Source organism: Mycosarcoma maydis, chromosome 8 (assembly GCF_000328475.2).
Source record: "Mycosarcoma maydis chromosome 8, whole genome shotgun sequence".
Classification (NCBI taxonomy): domain Eukaryota; kingdom Fungi; phylum Basidiomycota; class Ustilaginomycetes; order Ustilaginales; genus Mycosarcoma; species Mycosarcoma maydis.
Genome location: NC_026485.1, coordinates 74,243 through 99,881, shown reverse-complemented (window position 1 = coordinate 99,881; position 25,639 = coordinate 74,243). Strand labels below are relative to the sequence as shown.

At 55.0% G+C, this 25,639-nt stretch overlaps 12 protein-coding genes across 12 annotated transcripts; 8 read left to right on the top strand and 4 right to left on the bottom strand.

Moving 5' to 3' along the window:
- Window positions 1-41: 41 nt before the first annotated feature.
- Window positions 42-479, top strand: UMAG_10384 (negative cofactor 2 transcription regulator complex subunit NCB2; the record flags this gene model as incomplete). Its single annotated transcript, XM_011391471.1, has 1 exon — window positions 42-479. One exon carries the CDS (start codon window positions 42-44, stop codon window positions 477-479), a length of 438 nt encoding a protein of 145 aa, XP_011389773.1.
- Window positions 480-682: 203 nt separating this feature from the next.
- UMAG_03158 (uncharacterized protein) lies at window positions 683-1,651 on the bottom strand (the record flags this gene model as incomplete). The annotated part of the gene is made up of 1 exon (XM_011391316.1): window positions 683-1,651. One exon carries the CDS (start codon window positions 1,649-1,651, stop codon window positions 683-685), a length of 969 nt encoding a protein of 322 aa, XP_011389618.1.
- A 1,836-nt stretch (window positions 1,652-3,487) lies between these two features.
- Window positions 3,488-9,334, top strand: UMAG_10383 (uncharacterized protein; the record flags this gene model as incomplete). The annotated part of the gene is made up of 1 exon (XM_011391470.1): window positions 3,488-9,334. The coding sequence occupies one exon, from the start codon at window positions 3,488-3,490 to the stop codon at window positions 9,332-9,334; it is 5,847 nt and encodes a 1,948-aa protein (XP_011389772.1).
- A 1,095-nt stretch (window positions 9,335-10,429) lies between these two features.
- Window positions 10,430-11,538, top strand: UMAG_03156 (protein involved in surface sensing via MAP-kinase cascade; the record flags this gene model as incomplete). The annotated part of the gene is made up of 2 exons (XM_011391315.1): window positions 10,430-10,470; window positions 10,572-11,538. The coding sequence occupies 2 exons, from the start codon at window positions 10,430-10,432 to the stop codon at window positions 11,536-11,538; spliced, it is 1,008 nt and encodes a 335-aa protein (XP_011389617.1).
- Window positions 11,539-12,192: 654 nt separating this feature from the next.
- Window positions 12,193-12,648, top strand: UMAG_10382 (mitochondrial 54S ribosomal protein mL43; the record flags this gene model as incomplete). The annotated part of the gene is made up of 1 exon (XM_011391469.1): window positions 12,193-12,648. One exon carries the CDS (start codon window positions 12,193-12,195, stop codon window positions 12,646-12,648), a length of 456 nt encoding a protein of 151 aa, XP_011389771.1.
- Window positions 12,649-13,336: 688 nt separating this feature from the next.
- UMAG_03154 (uncharacterized protein) lies at window positions 13,337-14,143 on the bottom strand (the record flags this gene model as incomplete). Its single annotated transcript, XM_011391314.1, has 2 exons — window positions 13,337-13,783; window positions 13,883-14,143. The coding sequence occupies 2 exons, from the start codon at window positions 14,141-14,143 to the stop codon at window positions 13,337-13,339; spliced, it is 708 nt and encodes a 235-aa protein (XP_011389616.1).
- A 644-nt stretch (window positions 14,144-14,787) lies between these two features.
- Window positions 14,788-16,455, bottom strand: UMAG_03153 (uncharacterized protein; the record flags this gene model as incomplete). Its single annotated transcript, XM_011391313.1, has 1 exon — window positions 14,788-16,455. One exon carries the CDS (start codon window positions 16,453-16,455, stop codon window positions 14,788-14,790), a length of 1,668 nt encoding a protein of 555 aa, XP_011389615.1.
- Window positions 16,456-17,287: 832 nt separating this feature from the next.
- On the top strand, window positions 17,288-18,432 carry UMAG_03152 (uncharacterized protein; the record flags this gene model as incomplete). The annotated part of the gene is made up of 2 exons (XM_011391312.1): window positions 17,288-18,275; window positions 18,359-18,432. 2 exons carry the CDS (start codon window positions 17,288-17,290, stop codon window positions 18,430-18,432), a joined length of 1,062 nt encoding a protein of 353 aa, XP_011389614.1.
- Window positions 18,433-19,039: 607 nt separating this feature from the next.
- On the top strand, window positions 19,040-19,330 carry UMAG_12211 (uncharacterized protein; the record flags this gene model as incomplete). The annotated part of the gene is made up of 1 exon (XM_011391546.1): window positions 19,040-19,330. The coding sequence occupies one exon, from the start codon at window positions 19,040-19,042 to the stop codon at window positions 19,328-19,330; it is 291 nt and encodes a 96-aa protein (XP_011389848.1).
- Window positions 19,331-19,964: 634 nt separating this feature from the next.
- Window positions 19,965-21,232, top strand: UMAG_12210 (UDP-galactose transporter HUT1; the record flags this gene model as incomplete). The annotated part of the gene is made up of 2 exons (XM_011391545.1): window positions 19,965-20,043; window positions 20,136-21,232. 2 exons carry the CDS (start codon window positions 19,965-19,967, stop codon window positions 21,230-21,232), a joined length of 1,176 nt encoding a protein of 391 aa, XP_011389847.1.
- Window positions 21,233-21,611: 379 nt separating this feature from the next.
- Window positions 21,612-23,408, top strand: UMAG_03150 (uncharacterized protein; the record flags this gene model as incomplete). The annotated part of the gene is made up of 1 exon (XM_011391311.1): window positions 21,612-23,408. The coding sequence occupies one exon, from the start codon at window positions 21,612-21,614 to the stop codon at window positions 23,406-23,408; it is 1,797 nt and encodes a 598-aa protein (XP_011389613.1).
- A 470-nt stretch (window positions 23,409-23,878) lies between these two features.
- On the bottom strand, window positions 23,879-25,603 carry UMAG_03149 (uncharacterized protein; the record flags this gene model as incomplete). The annotated part of the gene is made up of 1 exon (XM_011391310.1): window positions 23,879-25,603. The coding sequence occupies one exon, from the start codon at window positions 25,601-25,603 to the stop codon at window positions 23,879-23,881; it is 1,725 nt and encodes a 574-aa protein (XP_011389612.1).
- Window positions 25,604-25,639: the final 36 nt, after the last annotated feature.

Genomic DNA, 25,639 nt, shown 5'->3' with positions numbered 1-25,639 from the left:
GATTAGCGGATCCCGAACGCAAGGTCGGTGGACAAATCACAATGTCAGATGACGAGCACTTTTCATCTGGCGCAGGGGCTGCTGATGACGAACTGTCGCTGCCCAAAGCTACCGTGCAAAAACTGATCAGCGAGATGCTACCGAAAGACGTGAGCTGCTCGAAAGACACGCGCGACCTACTGATCGAATGCTGCGTCGAGTTTATCCACCTGCTCTCGTCCGAATCCAACGAGGTATGCGAGAAGGACTCGAAAAAGACGATCGCGCCCGAACACGTACTCAAGGCGCTCGACGATCTCGGCTTTCCGGCATTCATCCAAGAGGCGAAAAGCGTACTTTCGGAACACAAGGCGGCGCAGAAGGATCGAGAGCGCAAAACAAGCCGAATGGAACAGAGCGGGTTGAGCGAGGAGGAGTTGCAAAAGCAGCAAGAACTCCTGTTTGCCGCCAGCAAGGCTAGGTTTGAAGCTTCAAATTAATCGTGAATGTGCAACGCGCAAGTTGCGCGTGCGGGTTATCTTTGTGAAATTGTAAGAGTAAGTTATGTCAAGACGAGCACGCGAGTAGCGAGAGTAACCGAGGGATGTGCGCCTTACGACGAGCACACGTGTCTGTGTAGCGATGGGAAAGCGCATAGCGAATTTGCAGCGTGATGGAAGCAGCGTCACCGATGCGCGACACTTTACAACTTGCTCTTAGCTGCAGCGGCGCGAAGTGACTCTGGACCTCGAGGGTAGAGCGACACATCGGCCTGCGTCCACCACGGCCAAAAGGCAAACCTTTGGAGATCGCCCATGGTTCCCGGGAACTCGGGCGTTCTCTTGTCAAGAAAGCTCTTGACGCCCTCGAGGCCATCCAGCCTGGACGTTTCCCAGATTGCCTGACTCTCCAGGAGGTGCGCGTCTTCGGGCGAATTCAGCTGTCGCCATAGCTGCGCTTTGCAGAGTGCCATTGAGACGCTACTGTTTTTGGCGAGCTTTTCGGCTAGCTTGAGCGATTCGGGAAGCACCTGGTCTTGCGGTAGCGGTGAACGCGTCCAGAGCGCCATGTAACTCTCGTCCTTGGGAGAGCGCACGTCTCCGGTGAGGACCATGTCCATGGCTTTGGATACACCGACGAGTCTGGGTAGCAGGTACGAAGAGCACGCCTCCATGGCGATGCCTCGTTGTACAAATGGAATGGCCACCTTGGCGTTTTCGGCGATCAGCCTGAAATCACAGCTGAGCGTCATGGTGATACCAATTCCAATCGCGTTGCCGTTGATAGCGGCGATCGACGGTTTTCTGCAGCGCAAGATGGCCAATCCCATCTGTCCACCACCGTCGCGGTGTCCCTGTGCATGATCGGCAATAGCACCGAAACCCTGTGCGAGGTACGCGCCAGCGCAGAATACTTTGCCACCGCCACCCGTGATGATAGCCACTTTGACTCGATCGTCAGCGTCAAATAGCTCAAACGCAAAGACGATCGAGTACGACATCGGACCGGTAAGCGTGTTGTACTGAGACGGACGGTCCAGGTAGAGCACCGCGACACCATTGGGATGCAGATCCACTTTGATGTCCTGCCATGGATACGTGGCGTAGTCAAAGTTGGCGACGTCGATATCGCTGATGCGAGGATGCGGGTTGATGGGCGTCCAACCTGACATGATGAATACGTGCAGAAATGCAAGTGGATTGAGTGAGTCGATGAGATGGCTGACAGTAGCCAAACACAGAGACGCGCAGTATGTATGTGCTTCCCCACACTCTTGGTAACTTATCCAAGAGCTGTCCAACTGTCTACACGTACACAGCATCTTGCACCGGTTACTCGGCAAGGTGTTGTCTGCCGGAGGTGTTCCAAGAAGCACGACTTAACAGCTAGCCCAAAAATGCCGTGTACACGGAACACGGAACGTGGAACACGAACCGCCCACACGCTCGCGCGCTTAGCTGCACGTCTGGGCGCGCCGCGAGTGTGAGAGACGTGACAGAGATGTGCAAGGTTCACAATTCATCATTCGTTGTTCGTTGTTCGTTGTTCGTGGTTCGTGGTTCGTGGTTCGTGGTCTCGCGTAATGATCCAGCCAAGCTAGCCTCGCTTGGTAAGCTGGTCGGGGGGTGGGCTGCGCTTTGGCTCGACGCGCGTCAGACGGGCCGAACATGGAACAGAACAGAGTGCCACAACACAGACCAAGCCCAAGCACGAAGCCGAATGGACCGCTGCAAAGAGAAACAAGCACCAAGGTGAAAGAAAAGTACATGCTCAGTTTGCGGCGGCTACTTACGACTCGTGACTCACGACTGCTGTGCTGTCAATCAGGAATTCACGAATCACGATCCACGATGCGTGATTTCCAGCAGCTTCGCATCGATCCAGGCGCGACAGTCACGAGTGTGACGACTGCCAAGACCCATAGTGGCGCCATGCCCTCGCCTCTCTCACCTCTCAAGTCTCTTACCGTAGGTCTGTTGAACGTGTCCACTTTCTTCTTGGAATTCACACCGACACTCGCGACTCACGACGCAAAACTCCGACTAACGTTATCAGTTTCGGTCTCGTTCCCGATGCAGCCACGCTTGCGACCTATTCATAATTATGAATAATCAAGCGCGAAGATGGCCAGCGCATTCACGATTCGTGATTCGCGATATTCACGATTTAAGCTCTCTTTTTCGTGTTTTACGCCCTGACTCTGTTTGATTCTGTTGAATATTCACGAGTAACTTGTGAATAAGTTAGCAGGAATCACGAATCAGTGAATCCAACGCACTCTAAGAGCGAGTGTGTGGGTGAGTGCGCGCGCGCTTCCCTGGTTCTCTTCGCTTGGGTCCCGGTTGCGTGCTAACGACTCGTGACTGAGAGACTTTGCTGTGTGTGCAGTCACGACTCGTGATTTGTTTTGGCGCTAAGTTGGGTCGCAAACCGCATCTAACTTCGGGTTAAGTTATCGTTGCAAGCAAGAATCGCGAATCGTCAATCGTGATTACGCTCCGACTGGCTGGCGCGCCACTCACCACCCACGACTCGTGACTGTATCACCATCGTACGCTAAAGATTCACGAATCACGAACGGACGAATGGTACAAGTTAATCTCATTCCGATCTCGTCTCGTTTACTCTGATCTTCCCTTTGTCAATAACTTGGTCATAGTCATCCTACACACTTAGCACTACATCAAAAGGGCTAGTCACTCTCGCTGCGCTGCACACTCTCGGAACCCACACGCTGCCTCTTGCCACCGTCGTTATCCGCCGTCTTCTAGCTGCATCCGCAAGCACCATTCCAAGCAGCAAACCCGCACCGCGTTTCCTACAGCCCACCCAATCCACCAGCGTGCCTGCAAAGCCTAGCAAGCAACCTCTCCTGTCCTCGGCCTTTACCGATACAAAACTGCTCTGTCTGCTTACCTCTCTCCATCACAATCTTTTCCTCCCTATCGGCTCGCACAGGGTCGCCGGCCCGGCCCTCCCTATCAACATACATCACTTCTCGTCAGCCATGTTGAGGACCCGCGATCCCAGTGGCTCCTCCACGCCCAATACTACTTCGGTTCAGGTCGCCGTTCGAATCCGCCCCGTCACCAACGCAGATCAGTCCAACATCCCGCCAAGATGGCAAAAGTCGATCCTCTCCGCTACCTCCAATACCAGTGTCACCGTCGAACCAGGCTCGGCTCCTCCAGCTGGTGCCGGTGCCGGTGCCGGTGCCAGTACCGCCTCCTCCTCGGCTGCCTCTCGCGACAAGCGCCAGGCATTCAGCTTTGACCGCGTCTTTTCCCCCGCAGACGGCCAGTCAGAGATCTTTTCAGTAGCAGAACCCTTGATCGACCGCTTCATCGAGGGCTACAACGTCACCATTCTCGCTTATGGACAAACTTCTAGCGGAAAATCGTACACCATGGGAACCGCCGCCAACGATGACGTCGACTACGAAGCTCTCGTCGCAGGTCGCTCTCCCGATCCACAGATGGGCATCATCCCTCGCGCCGTCGCTCGCATCTTTTCCGCTATGCGCCAAACCAAGTCTTCCACCACTCAGTACACCGCCAAGGTCAGCTTCATCGAGATCTACAATGAGGACCTCATCGACCTGCTTGGCGATGCCGTCGATGGCGACGCTAGACCCCACGTTCAGATTCGCGAGGGCAAGAACGGCCAGATCATCTGGAGCGGCTTGCGCGAAGTCAAGGTCGCCAACGTCGCTCAAGTCATGACCTACCTCCTTCAGGGCAGCTCCGTGCGCAGGACCAACGAGACCGACATGAACGCCCAATCCTCCCGTTCGCACGCCATCTTCTCCATCACCCTCACTCAGAAAAAATGGGTCGGATCCGGTCCACCTCCTAGCGCGGCGCCTCCCTCCAGCTTCGGTGGTCGATCCACCCCCGCCGCAAGGTCTGTCTCGAGTCTATCTCGTGCCTCGGGCATCCCCGTGGCCGGTCGTGTCGCTTCGCCTTCGTTGGGCCGCAGAACGCCCAGCGGCATTCCTGCTCTCGGCGGCCGTAACTCTTCCATCTCACTTCGTCCGGCCAGTGGGCACGGCGATGTCGCCGACGAGTCCACCAGTAGCTCCTCAGCCGACGGCGAGTGGGTCACAGTGAGCAGCAAGTTCCACTTTGTCGACCTCGCCGGTTCCGAGCGGCTCAAGCGTACTGCAGCTCAGGGTGAGCGTGTCAAGGAGGGCATCTCGATCAACTCGGGTCTCCATGCGCTCGGCAACGTCATCTCGGCGCTCGGCGATCCTGCAAAGGCCAAGCGTGCCACCCACATCCCTTATCGCGACAGCAAGCTCACGCGCCTGCTCCAAGACAGCCTCGGTGGCAATGCACATACACTCATGATCGCCTGCGTTTCGCCCACCGAATACAACGTCAGTGAGACCGTCAACACCCTGCAGTACGCTAACCGCGCACGCAACATCAAGAACAAGGCCGAACTCAACGAGGTCGAGGTAGGCTGGGACGACGTCGACTACCTCCAGACGCTCGTCCAACGCCTTCGCAAGGAACTCAGCATCATCAAAGCCGTCAGCAAGGGCACCGTCGACCTCGACAACCCTCGCAACAAGGATGCCACCCGCACCGCCCAACGCGAGATCCTCGCCTGGCAGGACAAGTACGCTGCCCTCAGCCAAAAGCACAGCCAGCTCACCGCAGAGGTCACCAAGCTGCGCACAGAGCTCGACCCCTCAAAGCAGGGCGACACCGAAGACGACTTTTTCCGCGCCGCCGAGCCCATCATTGTCGAATACGAAAAGTCCATCGATGCTCTCGAGGGTCAGCTCAATCTCACCAAAGCAGCGCTCGCCTACGTCGAAGACATCGCCAACGAGCGTGAGGCCCAAATCGAGCAGCAGTCCAGCCAGCTCGACATCATTGGCGCAGAGCTCGACGAGAAAGAGGCCACTGTAGCCGAACTGCAGTCACGTCTCAGTAAACTCCAAGAACGCGAGTTGTCTGCCAACGTCTATGCACGCGAGCTAGAAGCTAGAATCGAGACCATCGGCGCGCGCGGAGATACCGATTCCGCCGTTCTGGCCGAGCTGCATAAGGAGATCGCGCGTCTCAAACAGGTCGAGACCTCATCCGAGCAGTACATTCGCGACCTCGAGGCCAAGCTGGCTTCCTCGGACGAGTCGGTAGCCACCTTGTCTCGAAAAATTGCACAGATCGAGACGAGTCTCGAGTCACGCGATCAAGACTACCGCAACTTGTTGTCACGCTTCGAGCTGCTCGACAATGGCCAAGAGACCCGCGCCATGGCTGCCGAGCTCGAGGCTAAGACCAGCGATGTCCGTCAGCTCGAGGCTCGTCTTGCAGACGCCACCTCCAAGCACCAAGATCTCGCTGTGCGCTTCGACAGCCTTACAGCGCAGCACGAGCAGCTCTCCAAGGTCAGCGACGCACACGAAAAGGAAAACAAGTCGCTCTCACAGCGCTTCAAAGAGATGCAGCTGGCTGCTGCTGCTGCTGCTGCTGCGGGTGTAGCGGCTGGTGGCGCAGTTCTGACCGCTTCCACTAACGGCAATCACGAAGGCGCAGGCACCACAGAGAAAGCAGTTGCTGATGCATCAGCGTCGTCTTCATCGACGGAACCCGACTCGTCAACAAAAGAGCTACAAGATCGCCTCAATAGTCTGCAGGAAGAAATGCGCGCGGTCCGCGACTCCGAGTCTAGCATCCGTACAGACCTCGAGCTGACCAAGCAAAAGTACAAGGAGTCACTCGCCGAAATAAATGATCTCAACTCGCAGCTCACCGAGCTCAAGCTCAATGGCGGCGTCCCTTCCAGCACGGAACCCGACCCGTTTCAACTCGACAAAGACGCTGGCGAAGACGAGCAGCTCGAGGTGCTTGACTCACAAGGAGACGAAAATCAGCCTCCACAGAATCCCAGTCGCAGCAATAATTCACAGCAGCGAAGCCTATCGAGCCGGCGCCCCGGCAGCCTGCTCATCGAAACCACGAATCGACAGACGCCCAGTCCATCCAGCCGCCTCACTCGTCGCTCGTCAGGTTCTTTTTTAGGGTACAACAAGAGCGACGGAACGAGGTCCACGGGCATCTCACCGCTCGCTCACGGTCGTACTCGATCGATCTCGCAGTCTTCGTCGCTGGACTTTGCATCGGCCTTGCCTCCGCAGCTTTCGCAGACCAGAGGTCCACGACCGCTCTCATTGACTGGCTCTGTTCCGCCGTCGCCTACGCTCAAAGCCTTCGAAGTAGATTCGCCGGCCAACTATGAACGCAAAGTGGCTTCCCTTGAGAAAGAGACGATGCGTCTGCAGGAGGCTCTCAAGGATCGCGACGACGAGATCCAGGCTCTCGAGGTGTCTCTCCGTAGTCAAAGACAGTCAATGGTGGCAAGTAACGCTGCTTCGCCTTCCAAAGCAGCACTTACAGCTTCCAAGGAAGACGGCAGTGCAGCAAACGCCGTGGACGAGGGACAGACACGCCTTGCCCCTACTCATGCTGCTGTCAACGGTGGTGAAGCAGACGCACTGACACCTGCCACAGAAGAGGAGCTTGAAGCTATTCGCCAGGTGATGGCGAGAGGCGCCCCGGACAACTCCAACACCGACACAAACGGTACCATGGTGCTCGACAACCTGATGCGGTCCATGGCGCGTAAAGAGACCGAGCACCGTGAAATGGTCGAGTCCATGTCGACTGAGCTTTCCGCGCTTCGAAAGCAGAACGAGACACTCGAGGCTCTGTCGCGAGACCAGATGGCCAATATGTCGCTCGAGATCGAGGAATTGCGAGCCCAGCTCGCAGCCAAGTCTGAACAAACTTCGTCAAAGGAAGCCAGCTCCGGAAGCGTTCGCAGCCTCGCTGATGAGCTGAATGCCGTCACGGTCGCCGAGCAAGATTCAGCCGACATTGCAAGTGGTGCGGAACTTGAGCGGCTCAAGCAGAAGCACGCAGCCGAGATCGAAAGCCTCAGGCAAGAGCACCAATCCAGCCTCGAACAACTGAAACAACTGCACACAGAGACTCTCAGCACGCTTCCGGCTCTCGCATCGACGAGATCGATTCCTGGTGGCTTTGGTGATGCCGAGGATGATCAAGATCACGCTCAGGAGATCGAGCAGATCAACAAGCAACACGAAACTACTCTTTCCCAGGCGTTAGAAGCACAGGCGGCGCGCCATCAGAGCATCGTAGCTGAGCACGAGGCGAAATTGGCCAACCTTGAAGCAGAATCAAAGCAGAATTTGCAAGCTGTCAAACAGGACCACGACGCACAGCTGCAAGCTCTGCGAGACAGTCATGCTAAGGCTCTGGAGCAAGTCAAGGTGGAGCTTGAAGCGCAGCACCTCACGGCACTGTCTGTAGCAACACGTGAAGCTGAAACAGTTGCAGCAGCCAAACACGCGGCAGCGCTTAACGCGCTCCAGAGCGAGCATTCCAGCACCGCCTCGGAGGCAGAGAAGCAACTGGCCGCTCTTCAAGCAGAACACGGAAGCACTCTGGAACAGCTCAGAGCTCAACATGCCTCCAAGCTCGAACGGAGCCTGCTGGATCTGCAGATTGTCACTGGCGACCGCGACGAGACACGACGTGCGTACGAAGAACTTTACGCCAAGCACCAGGATTTGCTGGCCAAGATCGATATTGACCCGCACGAGGTTGAGACGCTGCGCGCCGAGCTGAACGATACGAGCGATGCACTAGTGACACTCGAAGCTGCGCTAACGGAAGTGCAAGACGAGCGGGATCAGCTGCTGATCGAGATCGAGACGACGCGACAGGAGTCGGAAGCACAGCAGCAGAATACCTCCAGCGTGGCGAGTGCAAATTCTCCTCGGAATGCAGCTACACCCAGTCCTGCAGATGCCGCACTGAAGCGCGAGCTCGAGTCGCACAAGTCGATGCTGTCCAAGACTCGTGGTGACATGTCGAAACTCAAAGCCGAGCTACAGGCGGCAAGAGACGATTGCGCTCGTCAAGAACAGGCGGTCAAAGATCTACAGCTGCGTCTGGCGACGTCCGAGACGCGATCGGTCCGCTCGCACGGCAGTGGAAGTTTCGGACAACAGAGTCAGAGCGAGCACGATGCTGCGACTGCGGCTGCGGCTGTAGCTTCGTCTCACACATCGCTCACCAATGGCACACGTTCATCGCTTGGCACGCGTCGAACATCGGACTACGAAGCGTACAGCACGGCGGATCTTCGACACTCGCGCCCAAGCTTGGGATCGGTCAAGCCTCCGCCGCCGACCCCCCCGCCCAACATGCCTCCGCCGCCTACACCGGCTGGTGGCCCGACAGCGGTGCGCTCTTCTGCTGGCCACCGCACATCCACGTCGTCACTCATGACGCGTCCCGATTCGCCAGGTAATATGGGCGCGGGACTGATCACGCGCTCATCATCAATCACCTCTGCTCACTCGCCCGCGAGCCACGTCGCGGCCAACGGACTAGGAGTTGGACCGGACGTCAAGCTCACGCGGCTACTGTCGGAACAAGCCGAGGAAATTAAGAACCTGGCCAAACAGCTTAATCACTGCGAAGCCGACCTTCAGGCTAACATCGATCTCGTCGCCACGCTCGAAGCTGCGCTCAACGACAGCGAGCGCAATCTGCGAAAAAGCCGCGTTCAGTTGGCCGAGGTGACACGTGAGAGGGAGAGGTACGCAGAGGAAGCCAACGCGATGCGCACACAGCTCAACTCGGCACAGTCCGAGGTGGAAAATGTGCGGAACAGCGTGATGCTCGAGAAGCAGGGATATGAGAGCAAAATCGAGGAGGAGAGGCAGGCCAAGGAAAGGGCGAGAAAGGCGTTGGAGGCGAGATTGGAGGAAGTCAGCAAGAGGAAGGGCAACAAGTTGTTCTGCCTGTGACAAGGCCGCGGAGCACATGCGCTAATATTTACGATGATTTACGATTAGTGGGATCACACTCACGACTCGGTGACTTGAGTCTTGGACTGTTCGCGATACGCCTAGGAGTGTGTGATTTACAGATCCGTGACCGTGAGCTACTCACGACTCGTGAATCGTGAATCGTGAATTGTGAATCGTGACTCGTGTCTGTGGCTGTGGCTGTTACGGGCAGACTACAGTCATAAGTCGGAGTTGCAAATGAGACAGCACAGCAAACAGCATAGTTAGTTACCTAGTCACACTGTACAATCACGATTCGTTAATTACGATGAATAAAAATAATATTCGTGATTTGTGATTAACACGTCCACACGCGCTCGATGCTCTATGCTCTATGCTCACGCTCACGCTCAAGACTTGTTTTTCGCCTGGATTTTTCGACTCCGATCCGAAGCGAACACTTAAGCTGTGCTGTAGCGTGTCGATCGGATGTGGTTCGCCTCGCATTCATGGCTGTGCATGACGAAAACGTCTCGGATCTTCCGCCGAGATCGTCTGGTTTTTCTGTTTCTGTTTTGCTTTGGAAGCGCCAGCATGAGCGAGGAAAAGAGTCGGAATGTCCGTGATGAGGCTATAGGTCGACCGGAAGGACCGAGTAGAGCGTGCAAAGGAGAGACTCGGAGAGAAAGGATGCCAGGAAAAAGGAGACGTGAAACATGCGATTTGTCCGATTTTACGAGTTCAGATCGGACTCACAAAAATCGTCGAGTCGCACGTCGTGAGTGGATGCCAAATTTAGCCTCTCCACACGCCGACTGGGACACGCTTTCCCTTTGCATCCAGCCCAGTTTCCGCCCGTTTTGCCCTCGAGTTTCTTCGTTACACCATCATCTCCTGTCCGCTCTCGTTCGTCGACCGGCGCCGCTTTCGCTCATTCGGTCATCTCAGACGGTGCGATCCCGCTGCTGTTGTAGATCTCATCAGAAACCAGAATTCCGAAGCGATCTATCCGCTGAAAGAAAAAGCTCTCGTTGGCTTTCGTGCCAAGACCGAACCCTCAACACATCCAAATACCGCTGCGCAGAGCATCTGCCAAACGAGATCACATCCAATATGCCAAGCAAGCGTGGTGGCAGTGGAGGTCTCGATATCGGGTAAGTCGTTTCTGTTCCACAGCTTGGCTGAACCAAGGCATGCTGACATTGTGACATTGTGGAATGGCAACACTTTCCGTCTCTGTGTTTCTCGCGTTCAGGCTCATCTTTGCCCACAAGATCCTCACCGTGCTCTTTATTCTGAGCACCGTAGGATGGATCGTTGCTTTTATCGGCCAGTGTGCCGCTGAAGCCGATGGTGTTGGCCGCCAAGGTGTGCTCTGGTTCGCCATCTTCCTCCAACTTTTCCTGATTATCGGCAAGTACCTGGGCGTGATGTCCGACTCGCTCGGCACCTCTCGTCTGCAGCTCACCGCCTTCACTGCAGTTGCACTGGTGTTTTCCGTCTTCGGCATCAACTCGGGTATCTACTCGAGCAACTCGGCCGATGAAGCGGTGGCAGCGGGCTGGTTCCTCATCACCATCGCCAACGTGATCTGGCTGCTCTTCCTCACCACAGAGGAGGACTCTGTGCTTTATCCGATTGTCAACATCGCCAATGCTGGTATCACGCCGCCGGCGGCGAGGACGAGCTCGAGGTACAACGGTGCCGGTGGAGCTGGAAGCGGCGGCCAGTCGATGAGGATGGCTGGCAGCGGCGGGGTGGGAACCGGTCTCGGTGGAGGATATGGTGCTGGAAACGGAAGCGCCTATGGTGGATTCCAGGGCGGTTCGGGGTATCAGCCTGCCTACGGTAACAGTCCGTCGGCTGCCGACATCACCACTGCCAACGGAACCGGGTTGGGCGCACCCAAGATATCGTCGGCTTCTATCCGCAGTCGCGGCGCTAACGACGCTGGCGCGACGCAAGATGCGCCTAGTGTCGCCTCGCACGGCGCACCCGCGAGCCCAGCACAAGTAGGAAGCAAGAGCACCGACCTGCCCGACTACGGCTACAAAGCTCGCGCGCTCTACGCGTACCAGGCCAACGCCGATGACCCGACCGAGATCAGCTTCAGCAAGGGCGAGGTTCTCGACATCGTCGACAACTCGGGCAAGTGGTGGCAGGCCAGAAGGAGCAATGGCGAAACCGGCATCGTGCCCAGCAACTACATGCAGCTCCTATAGGCTTTTCGCTTCGAGATCGAGCTGGTCTATACCCCTTTTTCAGAGCGCCCTCACGGGTTTTGGCGCCTGCTCATTTTCGGAATTGGCTGTTTTCTACGTCCCTGCTCGCGTCTTTGGTCGTGAGTCGGAGGCACACGTTCTTTCTTTGATATCACACGCTCCTTGTTCGGTATATTAGAAAGTATGTTTGCATTTACAGTCTGTGCGGCTGGTTGTGATTGGGGTCGTGTTTCCACCACTGCTTCGCGACGAATCGAGACTGCTCGAGGACTGCTCGGTCTCGACCGAGCTGTTTGGCGTTGAGAATTCGGGTTAACGCTTTCAGAGAGTCTGGCGGGACTGCGTACCGGCTAATGTGGTGATGCTCTCGCGGCGATCTTTGCAGAGCGGAATGCGAATAGCGGAAACGCGACGAATGCGAGGAATTTGTACACCAAGTGGACGGTGGGGTTTGTTTTCGTGCGGGTAAAATGAGCGGGAGTCGGGCAACATTTTCGGGTTGGTCTTGATTCGATTCACAATTCACAATTCACGATTGTTGCACGTATCAAATTTGATGATCAGACTCGGTGGTGACCGCAGCTTCTATCTTGACGGACATCGCGAATCTTGACGCCAGACACAACGAGATCTTTCTCTTGCGTTTTATCGAGCATGTCGTATTTGAAACGATTCACCAAGGTGCTCAGGGGGAGCTTGTCAACTACATCGCGAGGCGAGGCGGGCACGTTTCATCTGCCATTGCGAAAACTGGTGCTGCGCTATTCACAGACGAATGCATCCTCAGCTGGAATGCGCACCTTCCTGCTCTCAGCGCGCTTCGGTCTGCTGACCCAAAAATACCCGTCGGTCGAATTCGTAGTCGACCACACAAATGGCGAGCGCCATGCACTCGTCACAGGATTCTACGCAGCCGCCGAAACGAGCGGCAGGAGCAAGCAGGTGAACCTTGCCAACTTGGACGCAGGCCAGGTAGAGGCCAAACTCAAACAAGTCGTCGAGAGCAGCGGTGCAAAGATCAAGAGCTGGAAGAGGAGGAATGTGCAGAGCAGCAACCATGCCGCCAGAGGCGTCTGGAGCCAATTGCACGATAAGCCGCTCGACATCTAGCCAAGACACGGTGCACGTCGGGTTCGAGATGCGACGGTGCGCGCACGTCTGGTCGAGCAACACGTCAACGTACAAGCGGAATCATCTTGCATGTGCACGCGTAGCATATGTCGCCGTCTCAACATATCGCTTTGTAACACTAGCCAGCTCTCATGTAAAGTCGGGCGATGCATCACTTGTTCCGAGAAGTCGCGCAAATGTTTGGTTGAGCCGACTGAGTAAGCGCGTTTCACGACCATGCTCAAGCAAGCCATGCGATGGATGCCCTTTGTCGAATTCGCGCGTTGCCATCCTGGCTTAGGTGACCGCAAAACACCCGTCGCAGTCGTGATTCCACCACATGCTTTCTGGCTGTTGCGCGTCCATCGGCAATTTCAGGCGCCGCGCCCAACTTGGCGCAAACGCTGCTATCGCCTGTATCGGCTCACGGAGCTGTGGTGATACAAGCGCTTGACTCCATCGTTGTCATGGAGCAAATATCTGCTTCTGGTATCCCCGGGTCAACCGTTGAAATACAAGCCGTCATCATCGTACGCCAGTCACGAGTGTAGCGTCACCGCGCGCTTCGTCATCTGCAACCACACGCATCAAGTGGAACGACTTGTTGCGCTTTATTGAGAAGCACCAACTGGACTCGGCCGAGCATGCTGCTCTGCGAGCGTGTGCTGAAATGTAGTGCTCGTGTTGTTTATACAGGATTGTCACGGCTACTCGCTCTACCCAACGATGACAATAAAACGTCTTTGACCAAAAGCTCTGACGTTGGCTTTGGTTCTGAGCTCGACGACGCACGGTGCGATATTCGCCTGAACAGCTTGGCGAGCTTGGCGAGCCTGGTGAATTTTTGGCTCTGGCTGCGTCCAAGTTTCTCTTGTGCACTGTCGGCCGTTTGCACACCGGCAGAATGCGCTGACCTCCGAGGTACCAGCTCGTTTTCTGTACGTAGTTCGAATTCACGACGTGGAGGCGATAAAGCACTCGGATCGATCGAGCGACGAGGTGAGACCGAGGTCCACACGTGGAAATCCGAGGTGATCGGGAAGTCGAGTGGAGGACTCAGTCGCGGTTCTGTGGGATGCGTTGCGACCGGCCATCCACTGTGTTCTGCATCGCTGTATGGGTTGTATTGGATGCTCTAGAGGTGCAGTTACCAAGATCGGCTTGTCAATAAGTGTCTCCTCGAAAGCGGCGGTCGCGAACAAGCCTTGACCAACGCGATGGCGCGATAACTTACACGTGGTGACACAATCCATCCACCTGACCGTCCGACTTGAAGCGCATCGTCGGCTAGCGTATCGGCCAAGTCTTGCACAATCTCTGCGCCAGATACCGAGTGTCGTGCCCAGCTATCGGCGGCGATTGCCTTCCCCTTTTCCAGCGTCGCTTGTCCTTGTGCTGCAAAGCGAGACAGCGTCGGCCTGCCCCGGCTGTTGGCAGCTGCAAGCACAGTCAACACCACAACAATGCCGACGTACTTGGACAGGTGCATCTTCATCTTTGCTCGTCGTTGAGAGACAAGATGCTAACGTCGAGTCGAGAATCTCACACCGACAAGAACGCACAGCAAGCCTCGATGCGCTCACTCGAGATGCTCAGGCCAAAATGCGAGTTGCACCTCACCCTCCGGCTCGAAAACGACCAACAAGTCGGTCCGACGAATCGCCCGACTTTCCTCAGCAGCGATGGTCGTCGCTCATCACATCACAGTCGAGCTCGATTCACCTCGAGATGAAATGCTCACATACGCTAACCTGACCCGAATGTAGACCCATCTCCCCGCAAGCGAGACGCTTTCCAAACACATGCGCACCAGTCACTGCCGAGCTCCGCAGTGCCCACCGCTCAGAAACTCGCACGACTCGATCGATCGTCGACGCCCGACTCCTCAAATTCTGGTTGAACAGTGGTATTATGGAAGAGAGCTCGAGCTAAAAGTACAGTGCATGCGTCATGAAGCAGCGATTGAGTAGCGAATGAAACCACGTATCGTGGATCACGAATGGTTCGCAAATCGAGGAACAGCTTATGATCCAACGTGTGAACGAGATCCGCGAAAAGATGCAATCGTGAATGTGTGATAACAATGCGTGATGGGAAATTCGAGGGACAGCGTTGAGCTGCGTATATGTGAAAGCAAATCTAGCGTGTGACTGACTGCGAGTAATCATACTTGCTGAAGAATTTCTCCGAGTCGGTGGTCTCGTTTTGGCGGTTGGCACCTCTGACTCTGCCGCGCTTAGCCTCTTGCTCGGCGCGCACCACCTTGTCCTCTCTCAACCAAGCGAGCGAGACGTTGAGCAATGGCGACAGGTCTCTGGTCTTGTCAGCAGCCGCAGTGGGTGGCAGCGCCGCGATATCAGCCGCGTTGGTGGCAGGCCAATCGATCGGCAAAGTGGTCGTAGTCGTTCCCAGCCGCATATGAGCCAGATGAGTGGGGAAGCTCTGCAATCCGTCAAAGATGTGAGTGGCGTAGATGATGGTCGCATGCCTCTCCTCGGTCTCTTGCTGCAGAAAGTCGAGCAGATCCGCGCGAACTTGGACATCCAGATCCACAGTCACTTCGTCGAGCAGGAGCAGGTCCCAGGGCTCCATGAGACCCATGCACAGCTGAACACGTCGTCGTTCACCATCCGAGATGGCGTGCATGTGCCACGTGAGATCGACATCAAGAATGTCGAGCAGACGATCGCGACGCGCCTTGTGACGGTAGCCGCCGACTGAATCGAGGAAAGCGGAGACGACAATGTCAGAGCGCACAACCGGATTCATGGCCCACTCGGTGCCGAGATACGTAACGCCGGAAGGAGACTCGCGGAAGACATCCTTGCCAAACACGCGCACCTTGGAGTCGCACAGCTTTTTGCCGGCGAGCAGACGTAAGAGTGTCGACTTGCCAGCACCGTTGGCACCGATAAGAAGACAGCGCGAGCCACGCTTCAGGCTGAGATTGCAGTGTTCGAGCGCAGGTGGCATGTCCGGGTTGAAGGTGAAAGTCAGGTCGGACACTTGTACAGCGAGCGTTTCGCCGTCAGCGAGTTCGAGAGACTTGTTAGCAGCGTTGTCGCTGATGCCACCTTTGGCGGTACTGATGGGTCCCTGAGGCTTGTTCCAGTCCCAGTAGCCCCAGCCATTTGAAGCAAGCTCGTTGGAGAGGCGAACTGCTTCCGCGAGCACCTTATCACCGCAGGCATCAATGTTGGAAGCGTCGCACTCGACAAAGCTGATGAGCTGCTTTCCATCCTTGGCGATGAAGCCGTCCTCGACAGCAAGCTCGATTTGCTGCTTGATGGGGGTGTAGAAGCCGTTGACGTTGAGCAGAACCATGGGCTTTCGGTGGATACCAAGCTGGGTCCAAGTGACCATCTCCATGACCTCTTCGAAAGTGCCGTATCCACCAGGAAGGCCAATAAAGCCGAGGTTGCTTTCGGCAGCCATGCGCTGCTTCCTTTCGTGCATGGACTGGACGACGATGGTTTCGATATGACCTGTGCCTGCGTCGGGATTGAGCACGGTAGGGCCGACACCTTCCTTGGAGACGACCTTGGGGGCCGCCAGATTTTGTCCAGGATGACCCGCAGGGACGGTGGCGGCCATGACTTGGGGGATGACGCCGAGGACGTGACCGCCTACTTCAAGGACAGCTTGGGAGACACCGCTCATGCAGCCGCGCGAACCACCTCCATAGACGAGACGGTAGTTGTGCCTGGCAATGGCGTGGCCGACGCTAGCTGCGGCCGCCATGTATTCGGGCTTGACGCCAGGCGAGGAGCCGCAAAAGACACATATCGAGTCGGTGTATCCAGGCATCTTGATTGCGACGATGCTGCAGAGCGGGCCAAGATGAACGACGATGGTACGACGGAAGCAACGAGGTATGGATAATCAGTGTGTCGAGATGGGGCGTGGCTGAGCTTGAGTCACGAGTCTGATTAGGTGAGCAAATCACGAAATCAGATTTTGGCTCTCTAGCCAATCTGTGAATCACGAATCGTGAATCGTGAATCGTGAATCGTGAATCTTGAATTCGTGAATTCGTGAATTCTTCTTGCGGTCCGACGTCACCATGTTGGATAAATCGGCGACATGAACTGTGCAGCCTCACAGCCTGGATTGACTTGGTCAAGCAGTCACTTACGACTCACAATCACTCACCACTCACAACGGTGACTCATGGCTATCGAGTGTGAGTGGACTGACTGAATGACTCTTTGTGCTCTTGAAATCCTTTATGGGCAACGCATGGCACTCACAATTCACATTCACGACTCTGTGATTCACGATTCGGTGATTCGTGATTGGCACGTGGACATACGTTCGGGGACTTTTCGTGTTTGTTTTTGATTGTTAGACCACCGCCTTGCACCTCGTCGGCACTTTCGGCGTTTTGAGCGGCACTCGTGACTTGGCTGTAAGGGAGCGCGCGCTCAGTTATATCTAACTATCCGCAATCGTGAATCGTGAATCAGACAGGTGAGGTGCGCATTTGGACACTCTCACGAGGAGATCCCACGTTGATACTGGCATGTTGGCTAGATTCTTACCTTGAGGCCGTGACGAGTGCTCACCATTCGTGATCCTTTGCCACGCTACCTTTTAGTCGATAGGCGCCATCCATCATCGCAAGTGATCACGACAGAAAATGGTGGAAGCTACTGTTCGCAACGCTATCGCAGCCACTCGACTTGGTGCACTGGGCTACGATGACGCAGCCCTGTTGCAGCAGTACCGCGATCATGGCTACGTGATCATCGACGGCCTTCTCTCCTCGGATCGTACGTCGCCTCTCCACATCGACTCACTTCGGCGATGTGCTCACATTGCAACGCAACTCACGCGCGAGGGACAGTGGCCTCATCGACGAGTCGTAGGAAACGCTTTCCCTCCATTCACCAAGGACAATCGTGACAGTTGGGGCGTGCAGCACATTATGAATCCTCAGCTCGACATGCTCATTGATTCGACAACAACCTCCTTGTCGAGCCAGTTTCAGCAGTTCTACGGCAGCACACCCCTTCTCGAAATCGCTTCGCTCTTGATCGGCGCCGAGGTCAACGAGATGCAGATGGAGCTGTTCAATCTGCTCATCAATCCTGCATCTCATAGCTTTGCGCTGGGCTGGCATCGAGACGATATTCGACCGGACGTGTCCAAAGTTGAAGAACAAGCGCGCTTGGACACGCCCACATATGGTGTACAGTTCAATACCGCGCTGTATGACGATGATTGTCTCTTTATCGTGCCTGGTACCCATCGGCGTCTTCGCACCAAGCCAGAGATCGAAGCCAACAATGCGAAAGCACCTCCAGCTACGCGGACCGAGGCAACTCAATCCAACACCGAGCAGCAACAAGGATTTGCCCCAGATGGATCATGGATCGGTGTCGATCCACCCAACACGCTGAGAGTCAAGCTCAAGCCTGGTCAAACGGCGTTTTATTCGCAAAGAATCTTGCATCGTGCTAGCTACCTTCCTAGTGCCAAACGTGCGACACTGCACGGCTGCTTTGGCGATGCATCCCATGGTGGCAATGGTCCAGCGGAGAGAGCGAGAAATGTGCTTCAACACGGAGTCGAGTGGATGCGCGACCCTTGTTTTGGCAAGTCACTGCCAGATGCTTTGAAGCCGAGTAAGTGCACAATGTCTGCCACCCATGACGTTGACACAAGTAACAAAAGATGCTAACACTGTTTTTTTGGGCTACCAACACAGTGTGGACCAACCTGATCCGCATGGACGCCGCCTACGCCGACAAAGAGCTCGGCTTTTCGCTGGACAACAACTAAATCGGAGCAAAAGTGATTAGAAATGCGGCGGACACCGCATTTCGTGATTGGAAATCAAACCAAGTGATTGGCAGGTAGCAGCTAGCTGGCTGGACGATGCTGCGAGAGAGTAGCAAAGCAGATCTGAGATTTACGATTGCGAGCTTGTGAATCACGGATGCGAGACACAAGTGTGGTAGCATTCGTGATTCACAATTCACGATTTCAGGGTCTCTGTACGCGTACGCTGGTCGTTCCAAGCGAGAGACACGTCCCGCTAACGCACGAATTTTGCGCCCACATTCGTGATTGGTGTGAGACTCCAGAGACTGTGAGACTGGCGCCTAAAAATCACCAACCTACAGTAACAGTCACAGAGTTACCACAACTGCAGTACGCACAGTCCATTCACGATTAGTTTTCCTCGTCTCCACACCGACTCTTCTGGTCTCGGAATTTGAATCATGAATCTCGCTCACGGCTGCTGCTCATCTCGTCTCTGCTATATCTTGACCAAAAGACGTCGTTAGCAAGATAAGACGAGTCACACACGTCCCTTGTTGCTACCACCATCCCTCACTCCCAAATCATCTTTCGAGCCCGCATCACCCATCAAGACATCGCCAAGATGAGTCAGTGTCCTCTCGGATTCAAAGGCACGCCACCACCGGGCCATCCCAAAGTCGCCGGGCTCGACACTACTTCTTCTGCAAGCGACGCCACAAACGCAGCAACATCGGCCTCGTCAAGTACTTCAGAGAAAACAGGCTGGAACCCATGGTTGCTACTCGTCATTGATGCGGCTTTCATCTTGGTTGCCATCTACCTTGCCAAAAACGGTGTGCCCAAAGCGATAGCAGATCCGGTCCGGGCAGCGTTGAACAAGACACAACGCAAGGTTAATGCAAAGACAGAGTAATCTCTCCTAGCCTAAGAGGCTCGTTTGTTTCTGTTCAACGTGCGCTCAAAGGGCAATGCAGATGGTTTACTGCATATTCGTTTCAACGCCCTCGCGACGCTCCTTGCTCTTCGAATCATCTCCAAAGTTTCGCAAGCATACGTTACAGCCTTTCAAGGCATCTTGACCGGAGCTTTTACATACCCGTGCTAACGGCCAAGCTTTAACATCATCGTCTCGAGTCTTTTGTTTTTCTCTTTCTGCCAATGTCTCTTTTTCTGCTCTACACAGCGATATCTGTATATGTCTATGTCACCTGTAATGCTTTTCAGCGGTCTGTTTTGGTCATGTTCCGTGTACCTGAGTTATGTATATTCGCCTCTTTCGACTCGAGCTCATACAAGAGACAGATGATGCGAGCTAAAAGTGAGACCTTGCATTGCGATCGGGTGTGAATCGGGAGGAATGTTTGAAATCACCAAGGAGCATGGTTGACGTGGCAGAGAAGAATCACGGAATTTCGGCGACACGCAGCGTGTAATTATTAAAAGCGATGAGTCGTGAGTGTTGTTGGCTGATGCAGGTGTTGTTCTCTTCTTGTCAATTCCAAACACACTCACGACTTCCACCATCGTCTTTGTGCACGTCGACGACCATGACGCTGCTACAACTCGGCGTGTGTGCCGGCTCCATCTACACCACCTTTTTGATATGGGGTCTACTTCAGGAACGATGTGAGTTTTACATGTCTCGACGATCTCTGAGTCATGGAACGCGCAAATCGCTTTGTACTGATACATTTGCTTTGCGTTCCATCTTGCGACAGTGACAAAAACTCCGTATACAGCGCCAGCGACGCTACTGCATCCAAATCCGCAACCAGACTACTTTCGCTCGCCGCTCTTTCTCAATACTGTTCAAGCGCTCTTTTCCTCTGTGGTTGCTTGCATGTACCTGCTCGTACGAAATCGAGGCTCGAACAAGCGCGTCACACAAATCCTCGGATTACATACATTGACTCCTGATGGCATTGCCGAAAAGACGCAAAATGGTCGTGCATCGGCAACCAATGGCAAAGCCGCACCAACTCGGTCACGGTGGATATCCCCCCTTCTCTCGAGGTACATTCTGATCGCTGCACTGCAGAGCACCGCCTCTCAACTCGGCTTTCTCAGTCTGCGCTACATCTCCTATCCGACACTCACGCTGGCAAAATCATGCAAGCTCGTCCCGGTGCTCGTGATGAACGTTGTGCTATACAGGCGCAAATTCGCCAGCTACAAGTACGCCGTGGTCGGTCTCGTCACACTGGGAATCTGGCTGTTTATGGCGTTTGCACCCTCCAAGCCAGGCAAGAAAGCCAAAGCGCCCGAAAGCAGCAGCCTGATCGGCCTCGTGCTCTGCTTGCTCAACCTCGTCCTGGATGGTGCGACCAACAGCACCCAGGATCAGGTGTTTTCCATGTTCGGTCGCCAAACCGTCTCGGCAGGACAGATGATGCTCGTCATGAACGCCATTTCCGCCTTTCTCATGGCTCTGACACTGACCCTTCCAATACCACTGCTTTCGACACCTGGTCAGCCAACACAGCTCTCGACAGCGATCGCATTCACCCAGAAACATCCAGAAGTGTGGAGGGATATCATCGCATATGCCCTAGCCGGAGCTGTGGGACAGGTGTCGATCTTTGAAACGCTGGAACGCTTTGGTAGTCTGACGTTGGTGTCGATCACCGTGACGAGGAAGCTGTTTACGATGCTGTTGTCTGTAGTCGTCTACAAGCACGAACTGAGCAAGCTCCAGTGGTTGGGTGTCGCCGTGGTGTTTGCAGGCATCGGCATCGAGGCGAGGGAGAAGAGGAGGGAAGGATTGGCCAATAAGGTCATCCATGATGAGAAGCGGGCGCTTGCCAAAGATGCTTGATCTGTCTGTCACCTACATTAGAATGGCGTGCTAATCGATTCCATGATGAACACAGCGTGAATCTGTCCGAGGCTGCTGAGTCGTGAGTTGTGAGGGGAGCACGTTTCATGTTTGTGCAGGAAACATGAGCATAAGGAGCGTGAGCAGCTGCTGTGAAGATCGGGGTGGCGATTTGGCCGATCGGAGATGTGAGTGGTACGCGTACAGCTGAGATTAACTTAAAATCAGACTTTCTGTGCTCAGAGCCAAATATTATTCACGATTCACAATTCACAATTCACGATTTCACGATTTTTTGTGTCTTTGATTTCCTCCACTCGAGCACGATTGACGATTGTTTGTCGTTGACTTAATCCTCCTTCATACTTTGCCGCTCGCCATGAAGCCGATACTTGGAAGCGGTGTCGCTATCCGAGCGGGTGCGCCCTCCATCACGATGTGTCAGTCTCTGCACCGACTACCGCAGCGCGCGCTGACATCATCGGCAGCCTCCCGGTCTGCCTTCGTGTTTCGATCCTCACGCACGCCCTCTACAGTCTCACTCTCGAGAGGCTACTCAACAGCGCCTAATCAGCAGCAGGTACTACAATCCTTTGGTTCGCCTTTTGCGCAATTTATCTACACCATCTCGCGCATTGCGCGTATCATTACCTACTCCGCTCTCGGTGTTGCCACTGTCGGTGTAGTCTCGTTCGAAGCTGCTCATCAGTACGTCGAGCACATCGGCATGCCTGCTACCTCGTCCTCATCTTCGCAAGACGTCTCGGACGAATATGGATGGTCAGAGCTCGCACTCGAAGAGTCGTGGTCTGGATCGCCCGACATCAAGGGCACAGATCCGAGGCTAGGCATCAAGGGTCGTCACGCGGTTCGATCGGCTTGGATGTGCGCCAACTGGGGCGCAGGCATCTCGCCCAGCATCATGTTCGGAGGTAGCAGCAGTTCTGGCCTGGGAGGGACAGCCGTCACCTCAATGGGCGCTGCCAAACCATTTCACGTCGACAATGGCATGACGCTTGCCGTGCAATACCTCAATCTGGCGGTCAAAATCGCAGCCAGTAAACACATCAAGCTTCCCGATATAGAAGCGATTCGAGCTGGGCTCATCAGCGAGGCTGCTGCCAAACAAGAGCTCAGCCACGTCGATCCGCTGGCATTGGCATTGGAAGCAAGATTGGCTGCGATCCACGAAAGGCAAGGCACCAGAGGTGCGCTCGAATCGGCGATTGGCAGCTATGAAAAGCTGTACGATATCGCGAGCTTGACAGAGTCGAGCAGTGGACAGCATGCCAGCAGGCTGGTGAGACTTGCGACCAAGCTAGGTGATCTGTATTTGGCCTTAGATAGACAGCCGGATGCGGAAGAGTGGTTGAACAGAGCGGTTGGTATTGCTGCTACGGCTGGAGCATCTACGCCGGAGCTGAATGCGAGGAGTGGTCAAGTGAGCAAAGTCGAGTCCATGGTGCAAGAGAAAGAGAAACGGAAAGGATCCCTGCGAGGCTGGTTTTCTGGATCGAGCAAATCGTCGGCTGAATCACCTGTCGAGCCGATTCAAGTGGCGGAACCAAGATCAGCACTGATCAACAAGGAAACAGCAGCAGCAACACCCGCGCTCACACGGTCACTGATCGCAGCGCTGGTTTCGAAGTCCGCTCTACACGCGCGCACGCCCACCTCGTCGTCTCTGCAACAAGCGCTACACACGCAAATGTCGGCCCTACAGCTTGCTTGCGCCGAACTCAACCGGCTGCTCGCCCATCCCTCCACTCAGTGCCAAGCCGAACTGCACAAGCTATGGATCATCCATCACCAATCCATCTTGGATCTGCACGTTGCCGAAACCATGTTTGCGCTCACTCGCACATCTTGCGCCATTTCGACGTCCAAGTTGATTGCATCGTGGTTCAAAGCCGGTGTGTCGAATACCAGTGTGGGCGAAAGGTCGATCGAGTGGCTGCATCAGGCGGATCAGAGCGCGCAGCAAGTGGTCCGTGCGCTGCAAGCGTGTAAGACTGCCAACCCAAACAAGGCCAATAAGCTCGACGGCGATGTGGTGTTGGATGAGAGATGGGCAAACGATAACGTGGTAGCGCTGGCTGCGGGCAGAGTGCTGCGCGATGCCAGGCGCGTGCAGGCTACGGCGCAGAGGAGTAGGAGCACGCTCGAGGCATTGTGAATCGGCGACATGTTGAATTCAAAACATTTCTCGCTTTGCGCTCATATCCATCTGTGATGCGGTCATATTCATCTGTGACGCTTTGATAGGCTCAAGCATGTCTAGTGAGGAAGCGCTGAGGACATAGACGCTTGGTAAGAGTTTGGTGGGGAAACACACCGACCGCCGAGATCCAGCACTGAATCAACCAGTAGCCCCGCAGCGCTTCCCCAAGCCCTAACTAGGAGCATATCACGGATCGGCTCAACGGCACCAACCACAAGATGCAAGTTTCCAAACACAACCCCATCTTTGAACTACTGTGTACGAATCGTGAATCGTGACTGTGGTGACTGCAATTGCAAATCCTTCCAGGTTCCGTAACTTTATAGAGACAATACAAAATGTTGCAAAACAAACAAGCACCCAAGGTGTTGGTCATCAGCACGTACCATGCACCACGCATCACGCACGATCATCGTCGTTCACGCTTACTGTGCTCTCTTGCGCGTCGCCATCTGGACCAGAGCTTCAATATCGTTTTCCAGCTTGGCCCCGGCGTTGCCCTCGCCGACATACCTTTCCCAGCGCTCGTTGAGCCATTGTTTGTCGGTCAGCTTCTTGACAAAGTTGACCAGCCTCCACATGTCCTTGAAGTTAGTGGCGGTGCCGAGGCTGACACGAACGATGCCGACATCGGCTTCTGCGAGCATGAAAGAAGCATGCAGATCAGTGATGAGCCCACGCTGCATGACAGCGGAAGAAGCGCCTGGGTTGCACATGCAGGGGCCTCCGCGGAGCGAGATGTTTTCGAGTGCAGCCGCCCAGATGACGAAGCGATAGTTGAGCGCAAGCCCAGAGCGCGAGCTGAATACGAGCGCGAGCGTAGCTCCACGTGCACATGTGGACGACGCCATCGGTCCTCCAACCTGTACGAGCTTGACTGCAGGCGTAGAAGCGTGACGAATCGATTTTTCAAGCCTCGAGCTTTCATACGACGCCGAACTGTGCCAAGTAGTAGACGATACCGACGAGTCCGGGGTGGAGCGCTTTTCGAGATCGCTCCCCTTGCCCTCGCAAGCTTGTTGTTCGGTATAGTAGATGCCATCCAGTTCACGAATGAGCCAGTGGATCAACATCTCGTTCCTCCGACCGACCTTGTCCATCCATTTCGCAGCGAACTCCAAACCTTGCTTGACACTGGCCATGCACAAAAAGTTGGCCGTGCCATCTTCGAACCTCTCAGGACCCTCGACAAGCGTAAAGTCAAACCTGTCCATGGTGATACCGATGATGTTTCCGCCGTAGAAAGTGGATTTCTTGGTCAGATCCGCGTATCGGTCTTTCTTGAGCAAGAGTGCTCCAAGCCCGGTTGGGTAGCCGCAGATCTTGTAGAGGGATACTACCATGAAATCCACTGAGTTGCGCAAGGAACCGAGACTGATTCGGGTGGAAGGCGCCAGTGCAGCGGCGTCTAGACCGACGTGCCATCCGAGCGAAGAGGCGAGCGGGAGGAGGCTAAGGTCCAATTTTACGCTGGTGATGTTAGATTGACCCGTGAAAAATACCATGCCTTTGGCACGCTTCTCGGCGTGGGATTGCGAGAGCCTTTCGAGGTAAGCGGCTTTCGAGATGGAATCTGCCTGCTGCGACGACGACGCGGCCGACGAGGCTTGATCGAATTCGATAAATTCAAACATTCCACCACCGCGCTCGGCTTGTCGAGCAAGACTGTTCAACGAGTTGTGTGCGTCTCTAGGGATCAACAGCGTCTTGTCGTGCCAATCGTACGTTTCGCCAACGATTCGGAAGCCGCCTGTGGCGTTGGGCGTCCACACCACATCGTACACCTCTGGGTCTGCGTCGAAGAACTCGAGCACCGCTGCACGAGCTTGGTCCATAGCGCGAGAAGAGGCGAGCGAAGCCGGTGAGGTTGAATGTGGGTTTCCAGCAATCGAAGAACCAAGCCATTTTGCGTGCGACTTGACCAACGAAGAGGCATACAGAGCAGCACCAGTGTAGTCGAGGTAAACAGAACTCGAACGGTCCAGTCGAGAGAACTCGCGTTTGCGGAGAGAGGTGAGCGATGCATCCGGGTATGCAGGATGAGTAGAGATAAAGTGAGCTTTATCGCGTTGATAGGAGACCGACTCAGACAAGGACAGGTGCGGGTTCTTGATGGCCGTAGAAACGGCTTTGATCAATGTCAATGACATGATGTGATAGGTTTCGCTTACCAGGCAGCAATCGCA